Consider the following 27,727-nt stretch of genomic DNA (forward strand, 5'->3'; position numbering starts at 1 on the left):
GAGGTGAATAAGTTAGAGACCATTCACTTTAAAATAGGACTTTTTTTATTAATATCTTCAGTATGTACAATAAAGGTAAAATTGGGCAAGATTAAAAAAAAGTTCCCGTGCTCTTTTCAATGCAAGTATCACCAGTGCTCCAGCCTGTTAATAGAGCTTCTAGAGCAGAAGACAATATGCTCATTTGGACCAGTCTTTAGAAATCCAGGTTTTTCGTGCTAACATCGTCCATGTGTGAACAAGTAGAGGAGAGTCTCAAAACACTATCAGACCTTATACCCCTTTCTCCTCCCCACAGAGACAGAATGATGAATAACATTTAAAAAACAAAAACAACCCAGACACCAGCATTTAAATTAAGGCAGAATGAATAAATTAGCCTTTAACACACACACACACACACACACATACATACATACATATCAGATTCCATTTAAATTTGGGAGCCTTTTTCAAAAAATCCTCCCACCTACATCATCTGGGCACTCAGATTGGCGGTTGCCCATGGGGTATTCAGTAGGTACTACCACATGTAGGATTTGGAGCACTTTCATACTTGGGAGATCTGAATTCTTTAATCCTGGCGGGAAACCAGTTCTCATTCCTAGGGTGCAGAGCTCCCAGCCTGGAAGGGTGGAATGTAGTTAGTCCAACACTCAGATTATGCACAAATTTGTCAAGTGATAGCTTGAGTGAAGTGGCTACGTCAAAAAGACTCCAAACCAGATCCTTAGCTGGTGTAAATTACTGTCACTCCACTGTAGTCAACAGAGCTATGCTGATTTACACCAGCTAAGGATCTAGCCCTTCCTTTAAAAAGAAGGGAGGGAAGATATTACTAAACACATATTAGTACCGGTCAGTTACCCTTTGGCTTGTTGTTAACACACGTTACTAAGGAAAGTTCAGGGAGTTTTGCTGGATGTGCATATTTAAGTAAAGAATCCTATGCCATCTTCCCATCACAGTGACTCGTCACAGCATAAAGAAAGGCCCGGTCTACACCTAAACCTTAAGCTGACAGAGCTATGTAACTCAGGGCTGTGAATTTTTCATACCCCTGGGAAACACAGTTAAGTCTGTCGACCTAAGCCCCAGTGTAGACAGCCCTCCCACAGAAGACATCTTTCATTGACTTAGCTCCTGCCCCTCGGAGAGGTGGATTTTACTACAGCAACAGACGAACTCCTTCCATTGCTGTGACTACACTACAGTGATGTAACCGCAGCGCTCCAGCTGAGCCACGGTAGCATTTCTAGTGTAGACATACCCGTAGTGTGAACAGATTTCCTCCTCACCGTTGATGGAGCAATCAGACAAGAGGGAGAAGACAGACTAGATACATGTACGAGGCACAGTTACACAGACACTTCCAAAATAAGTAGGCCAGTTGTTATTGGGTAAGTGACATGTAGTGTACTGAGATGTGGTTTTGGCATGAATGCTTCTAAACATAAATAAGACCATGGAGTTAACTTCAATTCTGTAGGAGTAAAATCTCCAACTAGGACGATCAGCAGCCTCCCTGCCAGAGAAAGGGGAAAGCGTTGGGCATTACAGTGAAAGAGTTCAGGTCCATGCCAGTTAGTGTGCTTGTCCAAATTTCTTTAACAGTCATGAACAGAGGACAGTGCCACTTTTAAAAATAAGATCATAAGTTAAAATTAGATTTCCCCAGTCCTATTTAAAAACCTGAAAGTCCTCATCAGTCGGTGCATAAGAAAACCCTAAAAAAGCATCTGAGACACTGGAGCCGCTGGCTGCTAAGTCAGGGGTCCGGGTGATGGAGCTCGAGACCACTTCTTGGGTGAACTCTGGGTCAAAATGTCGCAGATCAGCAGGACCAGACTGAAAAAAGAAACCATATATAACATCATGTCAGATTAACAAGCCTAAGCTTTCAGGCAGGTTATTTCTTTAGACAGAACTGTTTTAGACAACTGTGACCAAACCCTTATTTTATGTTCCCACAAAAGAGACACTAGCTTACAGTTCAGGAAGTATACTTAAACAGCACTGAAGAAGATGAAGTCACCAACTAAGACAACTAGCAGTGGGGCAGGGGAAGAGGGGGAATTCTGCAACACACACGGTCTCTCTCCCCCCTCTCCCGCCCCAGAACTTGCCGACTGCATCCCCTGATAAGTGGATCAACTAGATGCGCTGAATGTACTATGGGAAGATGAGGAGGAACAGACAGGAAGAAGATGCAAGTTACTTTTAAGTTTCCAGAGGATGATGATTTCTGCCCCCCAGCCTCACAATACCCCAAATCTAGAATCAGCTAGTATATTTGAACAACAGACCTTTGACCAGTGCAACCTCAGTTCCCTTCCCACTAAAATTATGCAGGGGAACCCTGCATCAGCCAACACTACTTACCACATTGGGGTTGAAGGGAGGAGTGATCCTCTTGTGATACAAGTCATCCCAGTTTATTGGGCTGAAGAACACATGATTCTTTATCTCCAGCTGTAAAGAAGGATGAAGGGGGGGAAATAATCACTCTCCCACCACCTTCCTCCTCAACCATCCCTTTTCCAACAGTCACCAAATAGGCACAGGCTCCCCGATAGTGGATGGTTGTAGCTTTACAGCTACATACAGCATGTTGGAAAAAAACAAGTTGTAATGTTCCTCATCTTGGCAGATTGGAGTATCCCCAACACAAAAGACTTCATGAGTTTACTGTATCCTGTTTATGCTACAGAAACACTACATACTGGCAACCCAGCCCTTCCCCACACCTTTAACCCATGACAGCATAAAGTCCCCTTCGCAGGACTTAACATCCTGTGCCCAGTTCTGAACCACAGCTTCCTGTTGTGTTGCTAACATGGAACTTTACCCCCCCCCCGCCACACACACATACACACACTCCCAAAGCCACCTCGAAGTTATATTTAGATACACCCCTGAAGAGACTGCAAGTCACAAGTCACACACAGGCAATATCATGGTGCTTTAAAAAGCTGCCAAGCCAAGCCTTATGGGACACTGCAAGGAAGCTAGGGTCCAGGGCTTGAATAATGAACGTTTACCCAGAGGAAGCTTTCTTTCTGCTATGGAGAGATGTCCTCCCACTTGACACTGAAGTCTTCCTAAGACTAAGATCAACCAATGCAGAACAGATATGAAAGAGAAGAGGGGCTCGGAGGAGGGGTGGGATTGGTTGTCTACGAAGAGAATAGGTTAGGATGGGAAACACCACGTACAAAATCCATCTTGGCCCCCAGCCTCCTCTTCTGGTCTTTGTGAAGCAGTCCCTGTAAGATATCACAAGCTGCCATGGTCTTGGTTCCTTGGATCTGGAGTGGCTGGTGTAAAATATTGTCATACATCTGAGACACATCCTGGCTGTAAAAGGGAGGCTGATAGGGAAGAGAAGAGAAAATCAGCTACATAAAACATGAGATCTGTAATGAAGCATGCAAACAATTTCACAGCTGAGAGACACAATTCATCACATTCCATTTCTATAGGTTTCAGAGTAGCAGCCGTGTTAGTCTGTATTCACAAAAAGAAAAGGAGGACTTGTGGCACCTTAGAGACTAACAAATTTATTTGAGCATAAGCTCCATTTCTACAGTGTGTGCGAGGGAGAGAGACAGGTGAAATGCTTTCATTTCAGTAATATTAGGATGACTATTTCCACTAGTACTTTCATTTATGTTGGGATCATACATGTCATGGTACCCTATACATGGAACTACTGCTTTAGTGGCCCATAGCCTTCAAGAGGTCATGGCTTTCTTTAAGGAGAGTCTCTTTGCTCTCCACCAAGCTGCAGTGTGTGATTTTAAGACTCACCAACCCAAACAGCATCTCATAGAGGACAGCTCCCAGACACCACCAGTCTACTGTTCTGTCATAGGGTTGTTTTCTTAGCACTTCTGGGGCCAAGTACTGTGAAGAGTCAGAGAGCTTTGTTTGAGACAAGTTACAAAGGCTTCCATGACTACATATTACAGGTTGCAGTTAATTAATCTCTAAATAAATGCATTAGGGAGGTTTGGAGCTGTGATTTCCATCAGATTTTTTTTTTTAGTCGAACTTCCCCCTGCCACAAGACTGGATCTAGAGCTAAATTTTTCCTAAAGTTTGAGAAGCTCCCATCTTCCTATACGAAACTTGAGGAAGGGAGTTTTAACAAAACTCAGATCAGTGGTGTGGCTCTTTCCCCTAGATGTACAAAATCATGAGAGGCTGACTAATACAGTTCAATTAATCTGGGAAGTTGCGGATTTCCCATCCCTGTATCTAGCATGAAGACACCTGTTATGTCAAGAGGTACTGGTGACTGCTAGATCACAAGCCTCTTTGAGACTGGGTGTGAATGTACCCTTCCATAAACATAACCGTCAGGATAAGTTAATCAGAAGCCCCCTCATCTAAGATCAAAGTGGGTTGTGAATCTGCCCAGGAGGTTGGACTGAATGGGTGGAAGGGGTTGCTGAGTAAGGGGGAAGAGGTAGAACACAGAGAAACTAAGAACAGACAGAACAGAGAGAGGCAGAATCATAAAACAAGAAACCCAGGCAGGAGTTGGTGAGGACAGCATGACCCTGGAGAAAGCTAGAGGGAGTTTTTGGGTGCGTTGGCTAACGAGGCTTGGGGCTATAAGCTAAGAAACTGCTTCATTTGTTCTTGGTTCCTCCTGCATTCAGAGAAGCAGAACTTTGACACAGTTGTATTTATTTACAAAGCAACACCTGATTATTGCCAGTTTCTACTCCCATCTGGCACATCCCTAGGGCCCCAAAATTTGACTAACTGCTTGGTTCAAAAAGAGGCAACAACACTCTTAAGAGAAAGTAGGGGTCATTTCACGGGGCGGGGGGGAGTACTGAGTTAACAAGAGACATTTGATGAATGACCGAACTGGGAGCAGGTAAATTACAGAAGTGTCTTCGAGTGGTCTTAGCCAGCTCCACAGACTATACTGGTAGACACTGCCCAGTAGGGGAGTTTTATGCTCTCAGTGCTGCTACTGCGGGGCATGGATCAGCGTTGACGTCGCACTCCCCATCAGTACCCGTCCCGAGCCGGGAATGCTAATAATCCAACCAGCAGACCAAATTCAGTGACGAATCCTGATCATGGGCCACCTGAGGCACGTTGCACATATGCTAAGAAGAAATGCTGCTACTTACATATTGTAAGACCCACATGCAAGATTTCAATAGTGCTTTACAAAGACAACAGCACACCAGACACAGTGGCATGTAGCTATTTTACACACTAGCAATCTCAGCATCGAGTAAGAAGGAAGAGTCAATACATCTAAGCTTCCACAGAACTTGTACTGAATTCATATCATATGGCTCACTTTGTGGGCCTCAGCAGTAAAACAGATGCAGCCTTAGAAGCATATCCTCAGTCGCTGTCCTGAGCTTATGCACAGCAGAGGGAGTTGAATGGAGCATGCCTGTAACATGGCAATGGACCAGCACTAGATTCAGGTGCATAAGCAGCTTTGTGTTGTGTGTGTTCTATTTCTCACAGAAAATTCTGCCAAGGAGGAGAATGGGACTGGAGTAGCTGCAAATACACCACAAGTCTCCCTTCCAGTTGCCTCCAGGGAGTCTCATTTCTACCCAGCACTCTAGTGAACAAAATCCAGGCTGGAGAGTTACTTAAATCTGGCCTGTTAGTGTTAAGGAACCAGAAGAGAACCCACCTATTGAATGCAGCCCCCTGCAGTCAGTCCGAGAAGCAGCAATGCTTCTAGCATTTCAGCTGCATTTGGGTGAGTGGGACAGAAAAGTCCGGTGAGTGGCAGGAAGCATTCCCTCTCCTATCCCAAGCAAAATATATTTTAAATTGTGTCCTTCCCCCACAGGGGACACATTTTACCTTGCCACCATGTACACCTGTGCTAGGAACAAAACATCCTATTCTTCTTGGTAGCATTTTATAGCCACTTTGCAGTGGTGATGTCACAAGGTGCAAGGCAGCAGAGAGGGTCACAACCTGCGTCATCAGGAGACACTAATGACCATGTGACTACGAACTTGGTGTTCTGTGAATTAAGGGACAGCCGCAAGTAAATATCTGGAACACTGTGCTCATAGCTACAGGAGTAAGTATTATAATCAAGGAGCGTAGCTACAGAAGGTCCTGGCTTCCAGTTTCAAAGTTGTTACCATGGCTACTGGAAGTCTTGCCAGGTTCTGTAGGAACTCCCATTCCAGAATCAGCAGGATTCCCCCCTCCCCAAAAAATTGCAACATTTTTAAAGCAAGTTTATTCAATGTACTAATCAGTTTAGTAAAAGCCATCCTGGCATAAGTTAAAATAAGGCCTTCTCTACATAGAAAAATTGTAATGCTTTAACTATAATAATGCAGTGAAAACAGTACAGCCCTGTCCCCGCCTCCCCTCCACACACACACCCCCCATGTGGACAGTTTTATCAGTGTAAAGTTATACTGATGTAAGCACCTTTATACTGGTCAGAAAATACAAAATATTTATACCAGTACAAAAGAGATGTGTGTGTAGACCAGGCCTATCTCCTGTTAATTGAATGCCCCAGTGAATTTCTCCTATTTGGATGTTTAAATCTTGAAACCTGATACCTGTGGAACAAAGTTTAAAATGAAAACAAAAAACCACATGGTAAAGATATAAGAGTCAGCCAGCAGTTTCTGCAAGGGTGGCATTGAGGGGAAAAAGCATCATTATTAGGTTTCAGAGAGGACACCCAATTGAGATGAGTAAGCTTTTTAGAGGTAATGGTTCACAGTCTATTGGTCCCATCTATACTCGGACCTTGCTACTGACAATGGTCATCAGCAATGGATCTTCCTCAACCCTTCTAAACCCCATGACAAGAACAGACATGTTTTCAGCACCATTCCAGGGAATAGAAACTAGGCCTTCCTCAAACACACCCTATTAAACTCAGGCCTTGTCTTCACTTCTAAAACCACGAGGTAATTAATGCATACACGCTATCCTGAAGTTAAAACCACAGGGAAGTCACTTTAGTGCAGACCTCCCCTAGTTTACCTTGTGGTAAAACTAACGTGCCTTGTCTTCACTGTGTTTTTACCTCAGGATACCTCAGACACATTACAGAGTAACAGCCGTGTTAGTCTGTATTCGCAAAAAGAAAAGGAGTACTTGTGGCACCTTAGAGACTAACCAATTTATTTGAGCATAAGCTTTCGTGAGCTACACTCCAATGAAGTGAGCTGTAGCTCACGAAAGCTTATGCTCAAATAAATTGGTTAGTCTCTAAGGTGCCACAAGTACTCCTTTTCTTCAGACACATTAGATGCCCCAAGGTAAAGGCTGTTTTTCAGCAGTAATAATCAGGTTTACCCCTCTCCCACCAGTTGCAGTAGGAATGCAAGTGGTGGGAAGAAATGGGGGATGGCAGTGTTACATTGCTAAAGGGAATAATGCTTTTGTAAAAAGGTAATAAGAACTTGGTGAGACCCAAACTGCTAAGACAGCAATGGGGAACAAACAGGAAGTTTTAGCCTCCTTGTTTCCTTTCATGCAACATGCCAGCATATTCAGCACCGTGCACATCAAAAAAGAGGCTGAGACTGTCTCAAATCTTAGTCCCCGATTTTTCAGTGGTGCTGAATACACACAGCTCCGATTGACACCTCTGTGAGGAACTGAGCACCTGCAGCTCTGATGTACTAGGCAGTTAGTGCCTAAGTAATTCCCAGTTAACAAGAAAGTTGTCAGGTTGGCCATACTGTACCTCTGGGGTGCCACAGAAAGTTGATGTCGTTTCCTCTGGCTCCATTCCTTCTTTGCAAAGTCCAAAGTCAGTCAGCACTACGTGTCCCTAAAGAGAAGAAGGGATTTCAGCCTAATCAAGCTCTCCCTGGGGGCGCATGGATTTCTAGCCCCCTCTGCTGTTTTCATGTGCACCTTTCAGCTTCCCAACTGCTGGGCATTTATACATACAAACAGATTGAACAGGCAATCTGATGGGAGACTTCTCACAAATATATGGTTTAAATGTAGGCTTGTAAGGATTTGATTTTTATCAGTAAATGTCAATTTCACTGTACCCACAAACAGGTGTAAAAATATACACTTCTATCTGTAATAATAAAATTGACACTTTTTTCAAAGTTTTAGAAAAATGCTGCTTGAGAACTTTTTAGAGTTTAAGGATATTTACTTTGTATATATTTTGACATGTGATATTGACAATCTGTGTTTTAAAATGGTTATAAAGCTTTAACTTTTTGAACCTCAATGTCAGCTATCATTAAATAGGTTTCAGAGTAACAGCCGTGTTAGTCTGTATTCGCAAAAAGAAATGGAGTACTTGTGGCACCTTAGAGACTAACCAATTTATTTGAGCATGAGCTCATGCTCAAATAAATTGGTTAGTCTCTAAGGTGCCACAAGTACTCCATTTCTTTTTATCATTAAATAATTATCTGACCTCCCTGCAGTGTCTGATTTCCCCCCCCCCCCCCCCCCCGGCAAAATTTCCTGCAACAGTGAAAATTTTGAAATTGGGGTCAACATTATTTAAAAAAAAATTGAAATAAAATTCTGCCATGCCTATGTATAAGTATCTATTCAGTCTAGCCAGACCGATTAGCATAGCACTGCCATCAGTTGAACAATTAGCCCTCGTCAGTCCAGGGAATTGCTTGGTTAGTAGAGCTTTACAATGCTCAAGTCTAGGCCTGCCATATGGGAGACTCAAAATGCTTGTCTACGGGTTAGTACTCGGAAATAACAAAAACGCTAACATCTGAGCTCTGGGAAACTACAGAGTAGCAGGAGCGTGCATGTGTATGCAGAGTTACTACAGCTGCTTGCTTTACAAGTCAGTGTTGTGGCTCCCCCTACTGAATGGATTTGGGGTATACCAGGTTATTTGGTGGGGGTAGGGCGGGAGGAGAGAAAAGGAAGGCAGTAATTACTCATGGTTCCTCTCTGTCATACCCAAGCTAGCGGTCACAAAAAATTGTGAGGAAGCAGGCGTGTTTGCAAGAGAGCCGAACATACCTGGCAGTCCAGGAGGATGTTTTCAGGTTTTAAGTCCCTAGAAGAAGAGAAAGACGTGATGCTGAACCAGATTTTCCGAAGAGCTCTACGCACAACAGCTCCAGTTGAAAAGAATGGGGACTGCAGGGGACTGAGAAATTTTGACAGTCTGGTGCACTGAGGTTTATGAGAACCCCATGACCATCAGGAACTCTAGAGTTACAGCTCTCACAGCAGCCGTGAATCAGCATAGTATGTGTTTGATATATAAATATTAGAGGCTGTTAGGCATATGTTTGAGTATCTGGTCGCACAGTGTGGCAGTTACAGCTGCTGTGGGAAACATCTTTAATTTCCTGACCTAAGACTTCGCCTCTAACGTGTTGTTACTAACTACCTACTCCTCCTATTCAAAACAAACCAAGCTAACTTCGCCCCCTCATCCCCAAAGCCAAAGCTCCATTCACGGACTGAAAGAGGGAAATCAGGGGATGGGTTATTTCCCTGAAAGGGGCTCAGGGAAATGCTACATGAGAAGTTCTGAAACACACGGGAGATCCTGGATTGAGAGCATAGTTCTGAAGGTAGCTGCCTAGTTTAGGAGGGCAACGCAGCCCTGCCCAGTAGTTCTGCACTTTGCTTTTAGGAGTGCCTCTTGTAACATGCCTGCATGGTTACAATATCAAGTAGTTTCCTGCCCCTCCTCAATATTATACACACACTTAGGGGCAGCAGGGCAGGGGGAAGGGAGGAGCAGGGAAGAGGGAGTTACTAGTGCTTGCTATACACACCAAGGATATGCACTCTACCTGTAGATTATGTTCAAGGAATGCAGGTACCCTACTGCACTGGCTACTTCAGCTGCATAAAAGCGGGCACGAGGTTCACAGAAACAGCGCTCCCTTTGCAGGTGGAAGAAGAGCTGAACAGAGAGGAAAGAGCCTGCTGGTTACTTGGGAGCAGTCCTCTCCCGTCGCCCCCCTCCCGCCCCCGAATAGTCCCTTTTCTACCTTCTGTTCATGCCCATTGAAAGCTGCCCTCCGCCCCCAAAGCACTAACACCTCCTTCCCAAGAAGGAGAGCTGTGCTGCTAATCTCAAGCCTTTGCTTGTCAAGAAAGAAGTCTCCTCCTACAAAGGGGCGAAGCCGCCTATTTGAAAGCCAGCCACCGAGTGACCACTGCGGTTTGCAGAGAGTAAGGTGTGCCAGCCATACAGAATTAGCTAGAGCCAAGCTGCCTTATTTAGCAAGCTAAAGGTTTTCCTGGATGGGTGCAGCCATGCCCCCCCACTGCACCCCCTCCCCAACATCACCATTACAGCCAACCTGATCTCAATATAGTCATGCCTCCACCTCGTTACAATGTGTAGTGTAGACTGGACCTGTAAACAGGCTACACATCAGAGACAATGTCTGGCAATGACACACCTAAGACCCCTTCCCTCCTATGAATTGTAACTGGGCAGGGAACAGCCAGGTTCAACCAGGCCTCGTCATGGAGCATAGAAGGAGCCTTTGCTGCTTCAACATTTGCTTTCAGTTGAGGTTCAGGAATGGGAGAGCAGGTGGTGCCACAGAGCAGCTTCCATACGCTAGAACAGGATGGATGAGAGGGACTCATACTAGAGTTTTGGCAAGCCAGCTATAGTCAGATTTGACCCCCAGTGGTTTGAGACATTGCCATTCCCCTCCCTCACCACCCTTGCCTCAGATGTTCCTTCACTGATGGGCAGCCCGACCTCTGCTGTGCACCAATAGGAGAAGGCCCACGTGAAAGATTGCAGCTGAAGCCACAAGGCAAGCAAGAGAGTTAGGTTGGGGGGGGGGTTATTTTACAATCTAGATCAGAGAGTGCCTATGTGGCCAGGCTATTGCATGCAGAAGATTTTGCCAGATGTTATTTCTAAGGTGCTTGGCACCAGAGTCTCATTCAAAAGACAGTGTTCCTAAGACAGGTCTCTGACTGGACTGATCAATGTCACAGTAGTGTGTGTCCAGTTGGAACAAGGCCATGTCAGCAACAGGCATGATGCTGCTTTAGCACAAACATCCACAGCCTGGTTCCTGATGGGAGACAAATAGAGCCGGGACTGTTAATGTGTACAGTGTGAGTCTAAAATGACAGCTGTTCTTGCACTCACCTCTCCTCCATTGACATAGTCTAGCACAAAGTAGAGCTTCTCGGAGGTCTGGAAAGAGTAGTGGAGGCCCACCAGGAAAGGATGTTTCACGTTTTTCAGCAGCACGTTGCGTTCTGCCATAATGTGGGTTTGCTGTGCAGAACCAGGCAAAGATGTGTTAGTACGTCAGTTCGTGTCGTTCCAGAGTCTGGTAGGCGAGCGGCCACCTAGTGCTGAGAGATCTTCAGATGGAAGGTTCTCGACAAGTTCCCGGTATTGTTATTCATTCTGAGGCCAGCTGACCATTCCTGGGGGTGACTAGGTTTAGTATCCGAAAGGTCAATACCCAGTCCCTCTAAAGGCTGCCTTGGAACCTGACTGAGTTAGCAAGCAAAAGCTTGTCAAACAGGATTCCTCCAGAACCATGTTTGACAATTCCTCCCTCTCCTACCTCCCTGCAGCCCATCACAACACACGCATACTCCACATTGTGGTACGCACTAGCGCCCACAGTCTACAGCGCAGGGTCTCCTCCTGGAAACACAACAAGACATAATGCCCACAACTGCGAGAGCTCATCAGTGAAGTTAATGGGTCTACTCACAGCTGTAAGCGCTATACTCGCTAGTAAGTATTTGCAGAATCAGGCCCAGGGTTTGGTGTGGAAGCAGAAATATTGTTAATGGTTATAGTGTAGACATAGGGGCTGGGTGGGCAAGGACTGAGCAGTGGCAGAGTTTGTTTGCACCATGCTCAAGCCAGTGCTGTTCAGCTTTCCTTTCCTCTGCACCATGATCATTCAAATGAGCCCCCTAAAAGTGAGGATCGGTCGGGGTGTACACCAGCAGTGACTAGAGCAAGCAGCACAAACACGCTAGTATGATGCCTTGCTTTTATCATGAAGAAAAAACACCAAGAAGAGAAGTGAAACCCTCCTCCCCTCCCCAGAGGGCTCATCTATAATGTACCTCCTTTTTCTTCAGGATGGATTTCTTCTGCAAGACTTTCACAGCATAAGACATCCCATCAGACTTGCGTTTGGCCAGGAGAACCTACAGCAGAAGGGCCAGGTGGATCTCTGGTGCTCAACACCATTCCAGTTTATTTCATTAGTGTTTCACACCACCTTTGCACTAGTGCAGGTGACTGCAGAAGGGGCCAGGCTATGATTTTAGAGCATGAGAAGCCAGCCAGGTGTTTTCCCCTTCCATCCCTTGACAAGGGCACACAGCAAACTAAGCTTCCCCTCCATTCCCCAGCTACCTTTCCCCTCACTCCACCCAGTATCCAACTAGAGCAGTTTCAGAGCACAGAGGGAAAGAATCCCCTTTCTACAGGATCACTGTCATCTCACAAAGCACAGACATGCCCAGGGACCCTCACCTAGTTGTGTGAGAACGTGCCAAGATGAGCAGTATTTCAAGGGCTGCTCTATACCCTACATCCTACTACCTTTGGGGTAGTAAGATACCACTCACCCTCTTCCTCTGGGCTGCTTGGAAGGAAAGTGGACCAAGAAACAAGCCTGGCTCTCAAGCCTTGCCAGGCAATGAAGGTGCAAAGCACTGGCTAGCCTGTTGCCTTCGACCTACCCTATTCACTTGTTTAGTGCTACAGGCCTCTTTGTTCCCAGGCCCGTTTCTGCACTGGTGACGGGCTACTCAAGAGAGGGGCACATGAAGCCCACTCCACTGCTGGTGGAAACTAGTTCAGCAAAGGAAAAGAGGAGACCATGCAAGGAGGCCTTTAGAAACCCATGACCGACCCCAAGCTACACCCACTTACTTTTCCAAAGCTTCCTTTGCCAATAACTTTCAGAAAATCAAAATCCGTTGGCTTGGCACTGTTGGACAAGGAGACAGCAGGTTACCACCCAGACCACCCATTCCATGGGCTAAATGTTAAGTAAGGTTTTTTTCGAAAGTACATGAGGAGGGTCAGCCCTGAAAGATGGGTGGGAGACATAATCTTCATTCACTAGATAAGCTTCCTTCCCTCCTCCAGCCACACATGCAGCAATCTGGGAGGCAAAGATTTTGTATGGGGCAATACAGACACACAAGGGCAGCAGTGGGGTGGAATTCCTAGCCAAGTATGCCAGACACATGGAGAATCTGCTCTCCTGAATATGACAGTGGCAGAGAAAGCCGTTAAATCCTCAAATGCACCTGAAGGTTAGGTGCAAATGAAGCTCTTTGCTTTCTCTCCCCGAAGACTGGGAGGAGCTCTGGCTGATAAAGCAGACAGCAGGGAGATGCAATAGAATCAAAATAAGGAAGCGTCTCCCTCCTCCACCCAGCACGGAACCAAAGTACCAGGTGGAAGCAGCAAAAGACAAGGGGCTGGGGGTGGTATTAGAGGGCAGGCAGGAGAAGAGGATCCTGGCCTCAGTCAAAGTGACAAAGCAGAAACCTGAACATGTGACTAGCTATGGCTGAGCCCCCAGAGAGCTGAAATTTGAGATACGCGCTATATCGGTGTCTGCCTGGGCCATTTGCTGGTTATGATTTCTTTGCTCAGATGGAGCAAATCAGATGGGAAGCCAATCATTTATTTCACTGCAAGGCTCACCTTGTGCACCAGGTTCAATACTCTCCCATGTAAACACAGGTTACTTACTTTGGATTAGCAGAAGGGCCAAGGTTGATGTTGTCAGTCGGTGTCAGAGGCTGGAGGAGACACAGATATTGAACTATTAGTCAGTGGTTCCCTGAGAAGGAACCTGGGATTCCAGTGAAGAGTTTCAAAGCAGACGTGTTCTTTCACTCGCTGCAGGAAGTCATGTGTTACAACCCCAAACAGACACGGTCAGCCTATTTTTGAGTCAGAATCTCAGCCAACAGTGGCCCTGAGACTGCAGCAGTTGGCTTTATCCCGCCACCCTCAGTTCCCAACTCCTCCAGGTTCACCAGCAAGAGTGGAACAAATCTTCTGGCATCTGGCTGGATAAGTCCCTCCAGAAGGAAGGAGGTCCGTTGCTGGACACTGCACAGGACAGGTATGGGGGGAGAGGGGGAAATGTCATTTCCCTTCCTCACCTAAGCCCTACTCACGCCCTAAGGCAACAGCATCAGCCAGAACCCACACGCCCAGGCAAGCCCCTCATCAGCCTGACTTAGCCATTCAGAAGGCAGCTACTCCTGTGAGGAAGTGACAGGAGGAGGTTTAGCTGCTGGCAGGGTTCGTGCGAGATGAACAGCCTCGGCGTCAGGAAAAGCCAGGTGCGATGTTACACTCACTGGTCCCTCTTTGCGCGCGAGTCACACAGGCCGCAGGAACACATGGGCGATTGCCACCGTCTGCACCGGGCGATGGACTCATACGCAAGCGCACTAGGGGAGAGCTCCCCATTTCTGTAGCACTTAAAGACCCTCCCTACCCTCGCAAGGGCTGGCAATCTCATCCCCGTTGATAGCGAGATTGCAGGGAGCCTAGGCACCTGCCAAGCACACCCAGGGCAGGAATTCAGAGCCAGGAAATTAATCTTCCTACCTCCAGACAACAGCACCAATCCAGCCCATGGCTCAGGGACCACTCAAAACTGAAAGCTACGCTAAAGCCCTGGAATTTTGATTTTCTCTGGTGGCACGGGGCGGGGGCGGAGCCCGTTCTCTTCCTGCCCATCCCCCATACACACAGGTCCTTTTCCTCCTCTTCCCCACCTCTAGCCACAGGGGGATTTTCCCTGTCCCTACACTTTACAGGAAACAAGCCCTCTCTGCCAGGACCGTGTGCTCCTTACACTTCTGCTTCCTGCAGTGACCCCTGGTCAGAATCAGAGCAGCTCCCTCCTCTCCATCCAGCATTGCCCATCCGTGACCACAGGGACAAGACAGTGCTAGAAGGAAGCAATCCCAGAGGCTGCCGAGGAGGCGTGTACTAGTTTTATAGGGTAGAGTCTGCAAGGACTAAAGCCAGGGAACACCCCCCACCCTGCCAAAACACCCTCTGCAATGAATGATTGTGGGTTGGGAAGAGACACGCGCACACACACACCCCGTGAGCATGGGGTGGAGCTAAAGAATCCCCACCCCTGGAGGCGTGTGATTGACTCGCCGAGCTCCAGGGGAAGTGAGGGGTGTCTACAGCCCTGCCAGGGGATCAGCTGGAGGGATAGTCACAGGTGAAGCACAAGGACCCTGCCCAGCATGGACTCACTGCAGCCCTGCAGGATTCTCATGGCAGGAATGAATCAAATATGCAGGTGTGGGGTTAAGAGTGCCCAGCCTGGTGCGGTTTTTGGGCACTCTTTTTTTGGGGTCATGGCTCAAGATCCACAGTCAACTTGATGGTGATGCTCCCAGCGTGGCTGAGGAATCCTGCAATAACGGGAGCTGACTCAGGGGGATCGCAAAAGTGAGGTGTCGTGAGTCACCTCCCACCCATGGCAAGACAAGGGTCATCTATCCCCCATACTTGGAGCGGAACGATTCCAAACAAACTGCTCTTTGCCTGAAAAGACACCCCAACCTCCTCCCTCTTTTCTGAGAGGAGAGAAGGATTAAGGCTAAATTGTCCAGCTCACATTTCTCCTACAAATGTCCTTCCTCCCTGTTACAATTAGCAGTAATTCTGCATAGGAGCCAGCAAACCAGAACCTTACCTGCGGGCTGTTATCCGGATTTTTAGAACGGTCCATTAAGAAGGCAACTCTTTCAGCACTTGAAAGAAAAAGATGATAATAAAATGAACCAGCAAGGAGACTGTTCATCAGCACTTAGCCCTTAGCCCCCAGCCTGTCAGGGTTCAGAGCCAGCCTTCAGCACACGGAAAGCAGGCATCCGTTAAGGGGACCTGCATGATCTTCCCAGATGAGAATGGATAGAGCAGGAAAAAGGATGTTACTACCCAGTAACTTGTGGCATTACAGATCATACTTCCAGCACAACGTCTGGAGTCATGAGGCCTGATTCTTCATTGCCCTGCAGCTTGTATAGCTGTTTCCATTGGTGCGGAGGGGGGTACAGAATGTACTCTCCCTCTCTCTTATTGGGTAGCATTTAGCGCCCTCATTGTGCACCCATGTAAGTGACAGCACAAAGTGCAGGCCTAAGAAGAATGAGGCCCAAGGTATTTAAGTGCCCAGGAGCAGCCACAAGACTATCTAAAACTCAATTATCAGGCCAAAGTTTTCAGGAGTGGCCACTGATTCTGACACTCTGTGTTTGGGTGTCTTACATGTGATGCCTAGTACCCCATTTTCTCAGCTGTTGAGCACCTGAACCTTCCATTGGGTTCAACGGGGCCTCAGATTGGGTGCTCCTCCCCACAAAAGGCACCTCAAAAAAGTGGCCCCTTTTGAAAAGAGGCACCCCACTTCTACTGAGCTCAGAGTGCAGATGGGAAGTTGCTGCTGGGACAGAACCAGCCAGAATTCAAACAGAGACAGTGTCTCATCAGAGCCTCTCTGGTTCAGCCAATTGCTGCAGACAGAGCTGGCCCTGGGGTAGTGTGGCCCTTTCACTCAGTCACACTCCACAGCCTCTCAAGAGGGGGGACCTTACAGCCTAACAAAAACCACGACCATCTAGTGCAGCAGCCCAGGTGAGGACTCTTCTTAGCTCACTGGATAGAAGTTCAAGCAGGTGCTGAGAACAGCAGGGATGCTACGCTTTCAGCCTCATGATGTGCTCGGGCTCAGTGCCCCTCTCCAGACACAGACGGTCCTTTTGGCTCTGCAGGGAAGCCAAGATAATGCAAGCTGGGTTTGACCACATGGCTTTTCCCAGGACGGTGCTGGCCCAGTTTTGATGCCGTTTCCCAAGCCAGCATAGACCAGGTCCACACACATCTGACACAGTTTTACAGACTTTACTAGCCCAGGTAGTAAAGCAGGTCTAGACCCAGGTGAGCTCTGGGCTGCAGGAGGCAGGCCAGCGTTACCTGGGGCATCTTTTAGGAGAGAGCTGTGCTCAGCGGTGGTTCCGAGCACCAGCTCCAAATGGCACTTTGGATCGACAGGTGCAGGAAGGAACCAAAAGAGACACTTTGTAGCTTGGCCCTCTCTCATTCCCGGGAGCTGGTTTTCTGTGGTTGGAGATCATGTAGATAAGAACAAAGGGAGCCAGCCCCAGCCTCCACTTTCCCTTCTAAGCCCTCCCCTTTAGCTAAGGTTAAATAATATCAAAACCAAGTTCCTTCCCCACCCCCCGAAAGCTTCACATATTGTCTTGGAGGAAGCTCTGCAGACATATGGGGGGTCCATCCATCTCTGGAGCATTATCCAGGCCCATGAAAACCCCCACCACTCTGTGCCCCTTGTAACCAGCCAGCCAAACCGCACACTGAACACTCCTAGGTCTCTCCCTCCCCCCTTCCCCCCAGTGCCAGTGTGATCTCTCACAGCAAGACGTTCCCCCTCTGCAAGACGCACGGGCCACCTGGACTCCCAGCAGCTAGAGAAAGCCCCTCCTCCAAAGCAGAATCAGTACCATGGCAGGGGACGCTCCCTGGCAGTGCCTGTTTGTGCTGGAGGCAGCTCCCAGAGCCCTGCCCACAATTCTGGCCCGTGCCAGCCCACTCTGCTCACCAATTATTGTCTAGAGCAGAGGTTAGCAGGCTGTGTTTTAAAGGGCTAGTGTCCCATTGAGAGGCTTTTATACTCACTAGGAGCACAGCCTGGAGCCCGAGGCCTTGATGGTCTGTTCTATCCTCTCGCACCCGTGCTTTATAAGATCTGCGGGAAAGAAAAGTTAGAAAACTAAGCTGATTAGCTGGCGGTGTGAGCACAAGAACACAGAGGCCTGTTTGTTCCTAATTGACCTTGCCCTGCTCTTCAACATCCTTCCCCCCCTCCACCCACGCACCAGAGTAGCCAGGCATTTATAGGAGCCAGGACAGCTTCCCCCAACTCCATCAGGGACCTTTCCTCAGTTTACAAGCTAACCAATGAGTACGGATAGCTGGGGACCCCCCAGAGGTCTGGTTTGCACAAGCCTCCCCCCACAAATCACCTCTCAGAAAAATTCCCTGGGTCTTAGTCTCCCAGCAAGGGAAAAAAAAAAATCACAAGACAGATGTGTTTACACTGGCATACATCATACTTGGCACTTGCATCGCCCCTTTCATTCAGGGCTCTCAAAGCACTTCAAAGCATGAATCAGGCCTCACAACATCCTCAAGCAAGCCTCGTTATTCCCCACACCCAATCATGGCACTGAAGTGACTTGCACAACAACATACAGCAACCAGGGTCAGTCAGGATTAAACCCTAAGAGTTGTCCTGCACCTTGTGTTGTCCTGCACCTTGCATCATCAGTCGCACCAGCGCAAAGCACGTGTCAAATGTCACCTTTCTGATTCGGTGGCATTTTACTGTCACTGTACAGTAAGTGCAGGCCAGTGGAAGAGTTGGGCCCAGAAATCCTGTTTTCTGGTCCCCCATCCTACAGGCAGAATAGAACTGGATCCAAAAACTGGAGCATTTTTTGAAAAACACACAAACATATATATTTACAGACACATACACACACATAAGATATAAAAACATGGCAGGTTTCAAAGAGGAATGATTTTTTTGGTTAGCTAATAAATATTTTCACAAAATTTCCGGGCCCTTCACTTCAACCCCCGCCCCAGCTTTGCAACGGAAAATAGTGGGGGAGGAGAAGAAAAGAAAGGAAACCAAAACATTTTTATTTAAAAATAATCTTTTACAAAAAAAAAAAACCAAAAAACCCAGAAGATTCCTTTTTTTAAAGGGGAAAAAAAAAGGGAGAGGGCATTTCCATGAAAACTAGTGTTTCACTCAACAAGTGTTGAACAGCTGTACTGTAGGACAAACTCAGCAGCACTGGCTGCAGAGGTACAATCCCTCCTAAGCTGGGAGTTCCTTTAGCTCAGGTAATAGGTTTGGAGATAAACATGAACAAATGACACTTTGCATATTAGCCTAAACACCTGGCTGGGAATTTGGCAGGGGAGCCAAGTCCCTGAACAGACAGGCGTAGCTGTGAGTTGAGTAGTTGTTAACAGGGCACAGTCCACTGGTCTGGGACCCAAGATTTAGATTTGGTGATGAGATAACAGATTTTACAAGCTTCTACTATAGATTCAGGGCAAAAGAAGTGGAATGAACCTTTATGTAGTCATTTCCCTGCAGCATTATGAGCCCAGTAAGACAGCAGCATTGTGCTGTTGCATGAGAACCAGAAAGTGATGCTCGGTGTGCCTGCCATTGCAGTGATGGCTGCAAGATCATCTTCCCAGATGCCCAAGGACCGTAATCTATTTGCATACAGATGCCCCCTCCCTTCCCCAACATAAGTGCACTAGGCTGTAACATTTACCTGGACTTTTCTCTCCTGTGATAAGCTAAGGGAAGTTTGTTCGATTCTACTACCAATAAAAGCTTGCATTAGAGTTTGTTTGCCCTCCCCTGAGGTTACCGGGATAGCATATCAGAGGACTGGTTTCAGAGTAGCAACCGTGTTAGTCTGTATTCGCAAAAAGAAAAGGAGTACTAGTGGCACCTTAGAGACTAACCAATTTATTTGAGCATAAGCTTTCGTGAGCTACAGCTCACTTCATTGGATGCATTCAGTGGAAAATACAGTGAGGAGATTTATATACACACAGAACATGAAAAAATGGGTGTTACCATACACACTGTAGGGAAAGCGATCACTTAAGATGAGCTATTACAAGCAGGAGAGCGGGGCGGAGCGGGGGGGGAGAGGGGAAGAAAATCTTTTGTAGTGAGGGCTGTATTTTATAATGCCATGGACCAGGCAGCCCATTGGCAGAGACCCACATAAACCTGCCGGATATCACTGTCAAAATGGAGAGCAATGTGAAGAGCAAACCAGCTTTGCAATGGATAACATGGCGACCACTGGCTTTGAGAGCACAAAGGCAGCCCCTGAATAGCAGAGCAACTTAACCCAAGCCACAAGGACTGTAGAATGAGAGGCAGCTCAAGAAGCAGCCATCCTTAAAGGGCAGGGAGGAATTTTAAGGATGCAATAGTCTTTCATCTCTGTGGCTTATGGACTTGTCTATGGAGTAACTGGGACTGAAATAATTAGTTGAAGTTGTCTGGTGCTAGTCTGTGCACAGATGGTCTTACTGTGAAATAAAAGACCCCTATTCTGGTATAACTTAAGCCAGCAAAAAAAAAAAAAATCAGTTAAAGTTATCAGAATAGTGTTACCTTACTCTGCAGTAAGAGCATCTATGCAGACGAGCATCAAAACCAAAGGAGTTCGCACAAGTGGTTTAGGTATTTCGGTTCCGGTGACCACTGCAGACAAGCCACAGCAGCCAGCTTTTGAAGACAGCTCAGCACATTGGGTATGGAGCTTTCCTGAAAATCTGTCCCATACGCCCGATTCTCCTCTCATTCACACCCATGTAAGCCCATTGATTTTACTGCAGATTTTCACAGGTGTAACTGAGAGCTAGGTTCAAATTCCAGACTCAGGTCATAACAGAGAAGGATGTGGTAGCTCCTAGCTTAACCCCTAGAGGACAGACTAGAGAGTCTCTCCAGGTCACTAAGAGCAAGGGGTTCTCAGGACAAATTTTTTGGTGGCCGAAGAGTGCGGCCACCAACTCTTGCTGGTGGCCGCTCTCACACTTTTTCCTAAAATACTTAATTAGCTTTAAGAAAAACAAATAAATATGCACATATACATGTCCAAATCATTGTAATTATTTATTGCTAGTTAGTAAATCTGTTGTGAAAAGTGATATTAACAAACATGAAAGTATCACTTTTCACAGCAGATTTACTCAGCCCCGGCAAGCCTGGGGACAAATTAAGCCCTGGATGCGGGGGACGAAGTAGGCAGTAGGGGCCGGGGCAATGGAGTTGGGGGGGGCGGGGGAGATAGTGGGGGGCCAGAGTTTGAAGACCCGTAGCCAGAACCCAAAGCCCCATGGCCAGGGATGGAGCCTGAAGCCAGGCAGCTGGAGCCTGCCGCTCCACCACTCTAGAGGTGAAGCCTAAAGCCTGAGCCCCACCACCCCTGTGAAAGTGGGGAACTCACCAGCTGCCTGTTCCTCCAGCGTTGTGCCCCAGCTGTCTCCAGAGTGGAGCAGCCAACAGCAGCAACACCAAGACGATGCATTCAGGAGCAACAGGGAGGGAGTTGGCTGCTGCTTTACCCCCAGCCCCCAACCACAGCCCAGGAGGCTGTGGCTGCAAGAAAAGCCACCGGTGGCTGCATTTGAGAAATGCTAGACTCTACACTGCGTTAAACCCAGAGCACTAGGTCTCAGAGCCCAGATCAGCTCAGGTGACTTAGGCTTGTGAGGCTGGGGCTGCAGGACTATAAAACTGCAATGTAAACAATCAGGCTTGGGCTGTAGCCTGGGCTTTGAGACCCCGTGAGGGTGGAGGGTCTCAGAGCCTACGATCCACCCAAGCCCAAACATCTACACTGCAATTTTATAGCCCTGCACCCTAAGCCTGCAGATCCAGGCCAGCTGTGCTGTGCCGCAGGTCTTTTATCACAGTGCAGACATACCTTTACCACAAGAGAGCTAGTCTCCTCCGGAGCTGGGCAAAATTTTTCAACAAACTTTTTCTCCCCCTGCAGATTAGGTTCTCCCCATGCATTCCGTGAGCGTGAGTTGATTTCAGCAAATAGTTTTGCTCAAACAACCTAAAAAGTTTTTCCAACTTTTTCGGAAGTTTTTCATTTTGATGTTTTCAAAGTGAAACGTTGAGACTTCGATTTGAAACAGCTTTTCTTCATTTCAAAATTCAACGGTTTAAAATAAAACTAAAAGTAAGAAGAAAAAAACCCCTCAAGATCTAAACAAAACATTTTGTTTGACCCAAAACATATTTGCTTGGTTTTTACACTTTTCTCAATGGCCAGCAAGCCAAAAAGACACTCAGTTCTGGTCTCCTCCTCCAAGCCAAGGCACAGGATGAGGCTAGTGAAGGTTGGCTGGGTCAAAACAGAACAGCATGGGCAGTGTGTTGGGCATGCAGGGCAGAGTTTGCACCGCTTCTGCTCATTTTAAGGTCCTCTCCAGTGGTGTCTTGCTGGATTCAGTGAAACTACTTGACAATTCGCTATGGGAGAACAGCAGCGCTTGCTTTGTATCTATCAACTGGGTCACTCAGGGACCAGGACCTCACTTTCTTATGCATTTGAGAAACACTATGCAGGTCTTAGTTCAAGGTCAGCCCTGTGCTCATAGTACCATTTTCAAGGCACCTATTGATATGGCTGTGATCAGAGCGGGGCCTGCCATCCTTCCCCACTTGGTCCACACACACCCCTTTTCTATGAGGTTGGCCTTCTCTTAAGTCGAGGCAGCTTCTGCCCCTCTGGGGGTTTCAAACCAAACAGCAGGTACGCAGGCAGTCACAGATCCTCCTTGCCCTAAAGCCTGAAGATCTTCCCAGCACACTTAAAAACTAAAAATAAGACCAGAAATAGGTCACAAAGATACACGAGAGTTCGGTTCGAAAAGAAGAAAGGTTGCCACGTTCTTGCCTCTCTTGGGGCTGCAGGGAAGCTCGAGGCATAGCAAGAGCTCCAGACTGGGGAGGCACATGATCCCAATTAGTTCACTTACATAACAGGAGCGCTGTACAGGTGGGAGACCGGCTGCTGAACCCACCCACCTGTCCATCTCCCCCCACCCTCCTCCAGTCTATTGCTGAGAGAATCACCTTGCACAGACCAGAGGCACTTCAGAGGTGGCCGGCACCTATTCTCACGGGAGCCATGCCACCGCACAAGTTGAAGCAGTCATTATAGTTAATAACAGCCCCTGCAAAAATACACTCTGTTCAGAGCACAGGACAAGCAGCTGCCTCCTCCAAACCCTCTTTCCACAATTTCACCAGACGCGACCCACATTCCCATGCCAGTCTATTATTTAATACTCTCCCTACATATAGATCACAAACATGATTCTTACCTTGCAAGAAGAGGCAATCTCATCATAGCCTTGTTTTGTGTGAGCCCCACTCCCCACCCCTCATCTCTGATGTCATCTCTCCCTCCTCATGTCCTATCTAACCTCATTGTAAATTCCTTGGAGCAGGGACCTTGCCCTTATCCTTGCCAGGAAGTGGCAGTAAGGACAGGGAAGCTATAATTGTGCAGGCAGTTTGTATTGTGGAAGAAGCATCAGGTTTAAGAGCCTGAAGGTCTGAATTAAAGAGGGGTGTGGCAAGGCACCAAGCTCCTGCAGCTAACCAGAGAGAGGTGTGGTTACTGACACAGAAAACACATTAAATGCGTAATGTCAATCCACGCTTTCCCAGAACAGTGGTTCTCAGCCAGGGTATGTGTAAATACAGATCTTCCAGGGGGTACATCAACTCACCTAGATATTTACCATGTTTTACAACAGGCTACATAAAAAGGACTAGCAAAATCAATACAAACTAAAATTTCATAGAGTCAATGACTTGTTTATGCTGCTCTATAGACTATACACTGAAATATAAGTACAGTATTTGTATTCCAATTGATTTATTTTATAATTATCTGGTAAAATGAGAAAGTCAGCAATTTTTCAGTAAGAGTGTGTGGTGACACTCTTGTATTTTTATGTCTGATTTTGTAAGTAGGTAGTTTTAAAGTGAGGTGAAACTTGGGGTACGCAAGACAAATCAGACTCCTGAAAGGGGTAGAGTAGTCTGGAAAGGCTGAGAGCTGCTGTCCTAGAACATGGATAGAGACAGTCTGAGCACAGAGTTGTTCCTCAGCTAAGGTTTCATTGTACAAGTGCTCGGGGATGACCAGCCATTCCTCCAATGTTTGCTTTAGCTGTCCAAGCAAGGCTCCAACTTCCCCTGCCACACATCTAAGAGATAGAGACACCCAAGGCAAGACAGCTCAGTTACACTTTCACCTCCCCAGAGTTCAGTGGCGTTTGCGGAGCTCAGGTCTAGGAACTAGCCAACAGCATGAGGAAAGGCTATAAGCAGAGGGAGATAGCTTCCCTTTTAATTTGTTAGTTACCCATCTCACAGATTCTGGCCTGTCCACATTTGCATGAAGCTTTGTTCTGAGCAGGCGCCCCCCCAGAATAAACCACAACCCTTGTGTTCTGATTCCTCGACAAAAAAGTCGCAGCTGTAGGACAAGCTCTAGCTCAGTGCTATGCGCAGGGCACCTTGTTCCCATGAGGATCAGCACACAGAAAGTCAGCCAAACTCACCCGCGTCTTAGAACAGTGAGACAAATAAACCTGACAAGCCAGAACAATAGCCAGATGTTTAAAATTGCCAGCATTTTGCAAAATACATGAGAACAGGAAAGGAAGCATCAAGAGCGCACACACACCTGTGATCACTTCTACCAGCAGAGCCAGCATCCGTGAGTAAGGAAAGCAATCCGCAGCAGGCTGGTTCAAAGACATCTCAGCACCCAGCTTTACCATCCTCTCCGGCACTCGTACCACAATCAGCTGCCCTCCCTGAGCATGTGCCTTTTAAAGGCTGTAGAGAAGCAGCAAATGCTGCTGCAACAGTCAGGCCTGCCCCAGGAAATTCACACACCCTCCTCTTCTCCCTTTGGGTCTTAAACATCCTCCTTCCTGCCACGGCTGCTGTCTCTATTGCAGACCCAAGGGGAGGAAGCTAAGAAAGGAGAGGAAGAGAGAGCTGATTTGCTGTGAAGACACCCATGCTGGAAGAAATAAAGCAGAGCAAGGTTTGAGACCGGCATGTAGGTGATGATGAGGCAGAGAGGATGGGCCCATTTGGTAGGAACCAATTAAATGCCTAGTGGGCATCCGAGTTCAGATGGCCAGTGTGGGACCGTGCAAGGGAGAAGCTGTCTCCCATTCCCCCACCCCCTTTCAGAACACACAAATCACCCATGGCCCCTGATTTTCTGCTTACTGTGTCATTTAACCCCTTCACTGCTGGATTACCTGCCACATGTTCCTATCCATGTTTGCAAGCTTATACTGAGTTTTTTCCCCACTGTGGACGGACTTCAGCCTTATCAAAATGGTGCCCTAGTAATAGCTCTTAGTATCACTACCCCCCAGGCAAACCCCTAGTGCAGCTAGGCAAAGCTGCTCTCTAAGGCACACTTGTCCTGGTGCACCTTACTCTGCTCTCAAGGAGTGCTGGGCCAAAAATGGGTTTTCCAGTTTGCTGGCAGTTCTGAAAAATTGGGGAGGGGAAAAGTAGTTTCAGGTTGACCTGAAAACAAACATTTTTGGAATTAAAAAAACATTTGTTTTAAGGTCAAATGACACATTTTGTTCAAGCACAAAATGAAACATTTCCTTTAGATTTCCAGTGTTTTTTCTGTTTTCATCTTTTTATAAAAAATAAAACAATAGAATGAAAGGAAAATTCAAAAACGTCCAGTCATTTTGACCCCCCAAAATCAAATCATTTCAACTTTGGGGGATTTGTTTGGTTGGTTTTCAACATGAACAGTTCAGTGAAACTGATGTGAATTCACAAAACATTTTGGTGCTGCTGAATCTGCCTTTTTGGTTGAAAAAAGCTTCGGCTGTAAAATTTCCCTCGGGGCTTGTTGGCACGTACAGTGCAACAGGCCTCGGTAGTGCTTTAGGCCACGTCTACACTACCACTTATGTCGGCAAAACTTACTTTGGTCACTATGCTTCTCCTGCCGACATAGCTACCGCCGCTCGTTGGGGGTGGTTTAATTATGCCGACAGGAGAGCTCTCTCCTGCCGGCATAGGGAGGCTGTGCCATTGTAAGGTCTCTAGTGTGGACAGAGCTTTAGTGAAGAAACTCCTATGCCGAGAGGAGAGTTTCTCCCGTTCCTGTAGTTAACCTACCTCCCCAAGAGGCAGTAGCTGTATTGACGGGAGAAGCTCTCCCATCAACATAGTGCTGGCTACATGGGGAGTTAAGTCAGTGTAAGTACGTTGCTCTGGGTGGATTTTTCACACCCGAGTGCCGTAGTTATTTCTATATCGATCTGTAGTGTAGACATGACCTGAGCTCTAGTCTCAGGAAGGGTTCACCTACACCACCGCAAACTGTGGCTGCTAGCTGCTTTGCTTGTCCACCGGAGGGGTTTGCTCTGGTGTAGCTCTGGCTGGCAACTCACGGCTGAAGTCCCCACTAGGACGAGGCCTTAGATCTGGGAGGACTTCCTGGCGCTCTTATAAACGAATGGCTGTTCTCTTAAAGCTGCAGATGGACCATATAGGTTACTAGGTCGACTGCGTAGGAGACTGAGCTGCTATTTGCAGGTGGCTGTTTGGTGGCATGTATGAAAAGAGTTGGCTGGGCCTCCGCGGCAAGTGCCCACATCACAAAACCAGACACGTTCACAGCTAGCACCCTGGGAGAGAGGTTAAGTGCTGTACGGGACTAATCTACCCTTGCGGATTTGTCTGCACCACAACTGCTAACGCTGTTGGGTCACACATCAGCTAAGAACTACACATTGTAGTGCAGAGAGAGCCCTGGAAGCAGTGCTTCCAGCTCAGGTTGGAGGTGCATTGGAGGAAGAGTTCACACACAGTTACTACCTTTGCTGGTACCTGAGTTCTGAAAAAAGGGATGATTTCAATGTATAGGGCTATCAATCTGGCACTTTTCACCTGCAGTAAATTCACACACCGAGAAAGAGAGAGAGAGAGAGAAACTGCTGCCATAAGCATGCAGTGAAAGAGTTAATAATCTTCTGATGTAACAGAAACAAAGCAGAAGCAGAGGGGGGAAATACCCATTATCAAGGGGCTACCCATCTTCTCCCATTTCATTAAAAATAAACATTTTCCCATTGATTCCACTCTCATTGCCAATAAAATCTACTACTCTCAGGTGACAGAGAATGTCATCCTATAATAATGTGCTTTGCATTGTTTTTAATGTAAAATGCTAAGTGAATACTGGGGACATCAAAGCATCAAGGGTGTGTGATACTATGCCCATAAACTCAATGGGAGTAGGATCATACTTTGTAAGACAAAGTAGGAGACATTCTCTCCCAGAGAGTATAAAAGGTCTAATTGGGGTGTGGGCAAGGACAGAATTATGATTTTTTTTCCTCCAGAGTTTCAGCTTTCATTAGGAAAAAAAAACCTTCCATAAGTGACCCAAGTATAACTGATATAGCAACCTCTTCTTGAGTTTGAAGAGTGGCTGAAACAATAGTGCTCAGCCCCCCTTATTTGAAAGTGGGATAACTCAGATACAACGATACTTTAAATGTCAACATTGTTAAATATTTTGCTGCTTATCATGTAAGAAGCGAAAGGCAGTATCATATTGCTTGAACCTTTCTTATTCCCATGAGATCAAATCCGGAAGTTCTTAGCTAAAAATCTACAGCAATTACAGCTGATCAGGAAATGATTATTTTTTCCCATGAAAATTTTTGACAAACACATACTTTTTGTCTAAATTTTTATTCAAAACAATTCCATTTTTTAAAATCACAAAACTGTAAGCCAAACATTTTCAGGTTTTCAGCAACCAAAAAACCAAAATGTTTCATTTTCAAATCAACATTTTCTGGTTTCCTCCCCCTCCCCCAATGAAAACCCCAATATTGTTGATAAAAACATCTATTTTTTCACAAAAAAATCTCTTTTGTCAAAAAGCCACTTTCTGTCAAAAAAATGTTTTGGAGAGAAAAATTTCAGCCCATGCTAATTGCAAGGTGTAATGGTGTAAACATATAACAGTCTGGAAAATGGTGATTGTACTCCTG

The 27,727-nt window shown here is 46.7% G+C and overlaps 1 protein-coding gene across 1 annotated transcript; it reads right to left on the reverse strand.

The window, feature by feature from the left end:
• Positions 1–1,680: 1,680 nt before the first annotated feature.
• On the reverse strand, positions 1,681–24,451 carry SGK2 (serum/glucocorticoid regulated kinase 2). Its single transcript, XM_077832005.1, has 14 exons — positions 24,355–24,451; positions 17,702–17,771; positions 15,699–15,756; positions 13,715–13,764; positions 12,881–12,938; positions 12,064–12,147; positions 11,117–11,248; positions 9,786–9,898; positions 8,998–9,034; positions 7,724–7,810; positions 3,811–3,906; positions 3,216–3,371; positions 2,383–2,472; positions 1,681–1,848 (listed from the first exon to the last, which is right to left on the reverse strand). Exons 1-14 carry the CDS (start codon positions 24,449–24,451, stop codon positions 1,681–1,683), a joined length of 1,296 nt encoding a protein of 431 aa, XP_077688131.1.
• Positions 24,452–27,727: the final 3,276 nt, after the last annotated feature.

This window comes from Eretmochelys imbricata, chromosome 13, assembly GCF_965152235.1.
Source record: "Eretmochelys imbricata isolate rEreImb1 chromosome 13, rEreImb1.hap1, whole genome shotgun sequence".
In the NCBI taxonomy this organism is placed as follows: Eukaryota; Metazoa; Chordata; order Testudines; family Cheloniidae; genus Eretmochelys; species Eretmochelys imbricata.

Excerpts from the sequence above, each read along its gene's own strand:
- SGK2 (XM_077832005.1), bottom strand. The coding sequence starts at position 24,451 with ATGGTAAAGCTGGGTGCTGAGATGTCTTTGAACCAGCCTGCTGCGGAT. Across the intron at positions 13,765-15,698 it reads ATCCGGATAACAGCCCGCAG|CCTCTGACACCGACTGACAA; the intron begins GTAAGGTTCTGG and ends TGTCTCCTCCAG. Across the intron at positions 3,907-7,723 it reads CTTTCTGTGGCACCCCAGAG|TACTTGGCCCCAGAAGTGCT; the intron begins GTACAGTATGGC and ends GACTCTTCACAG.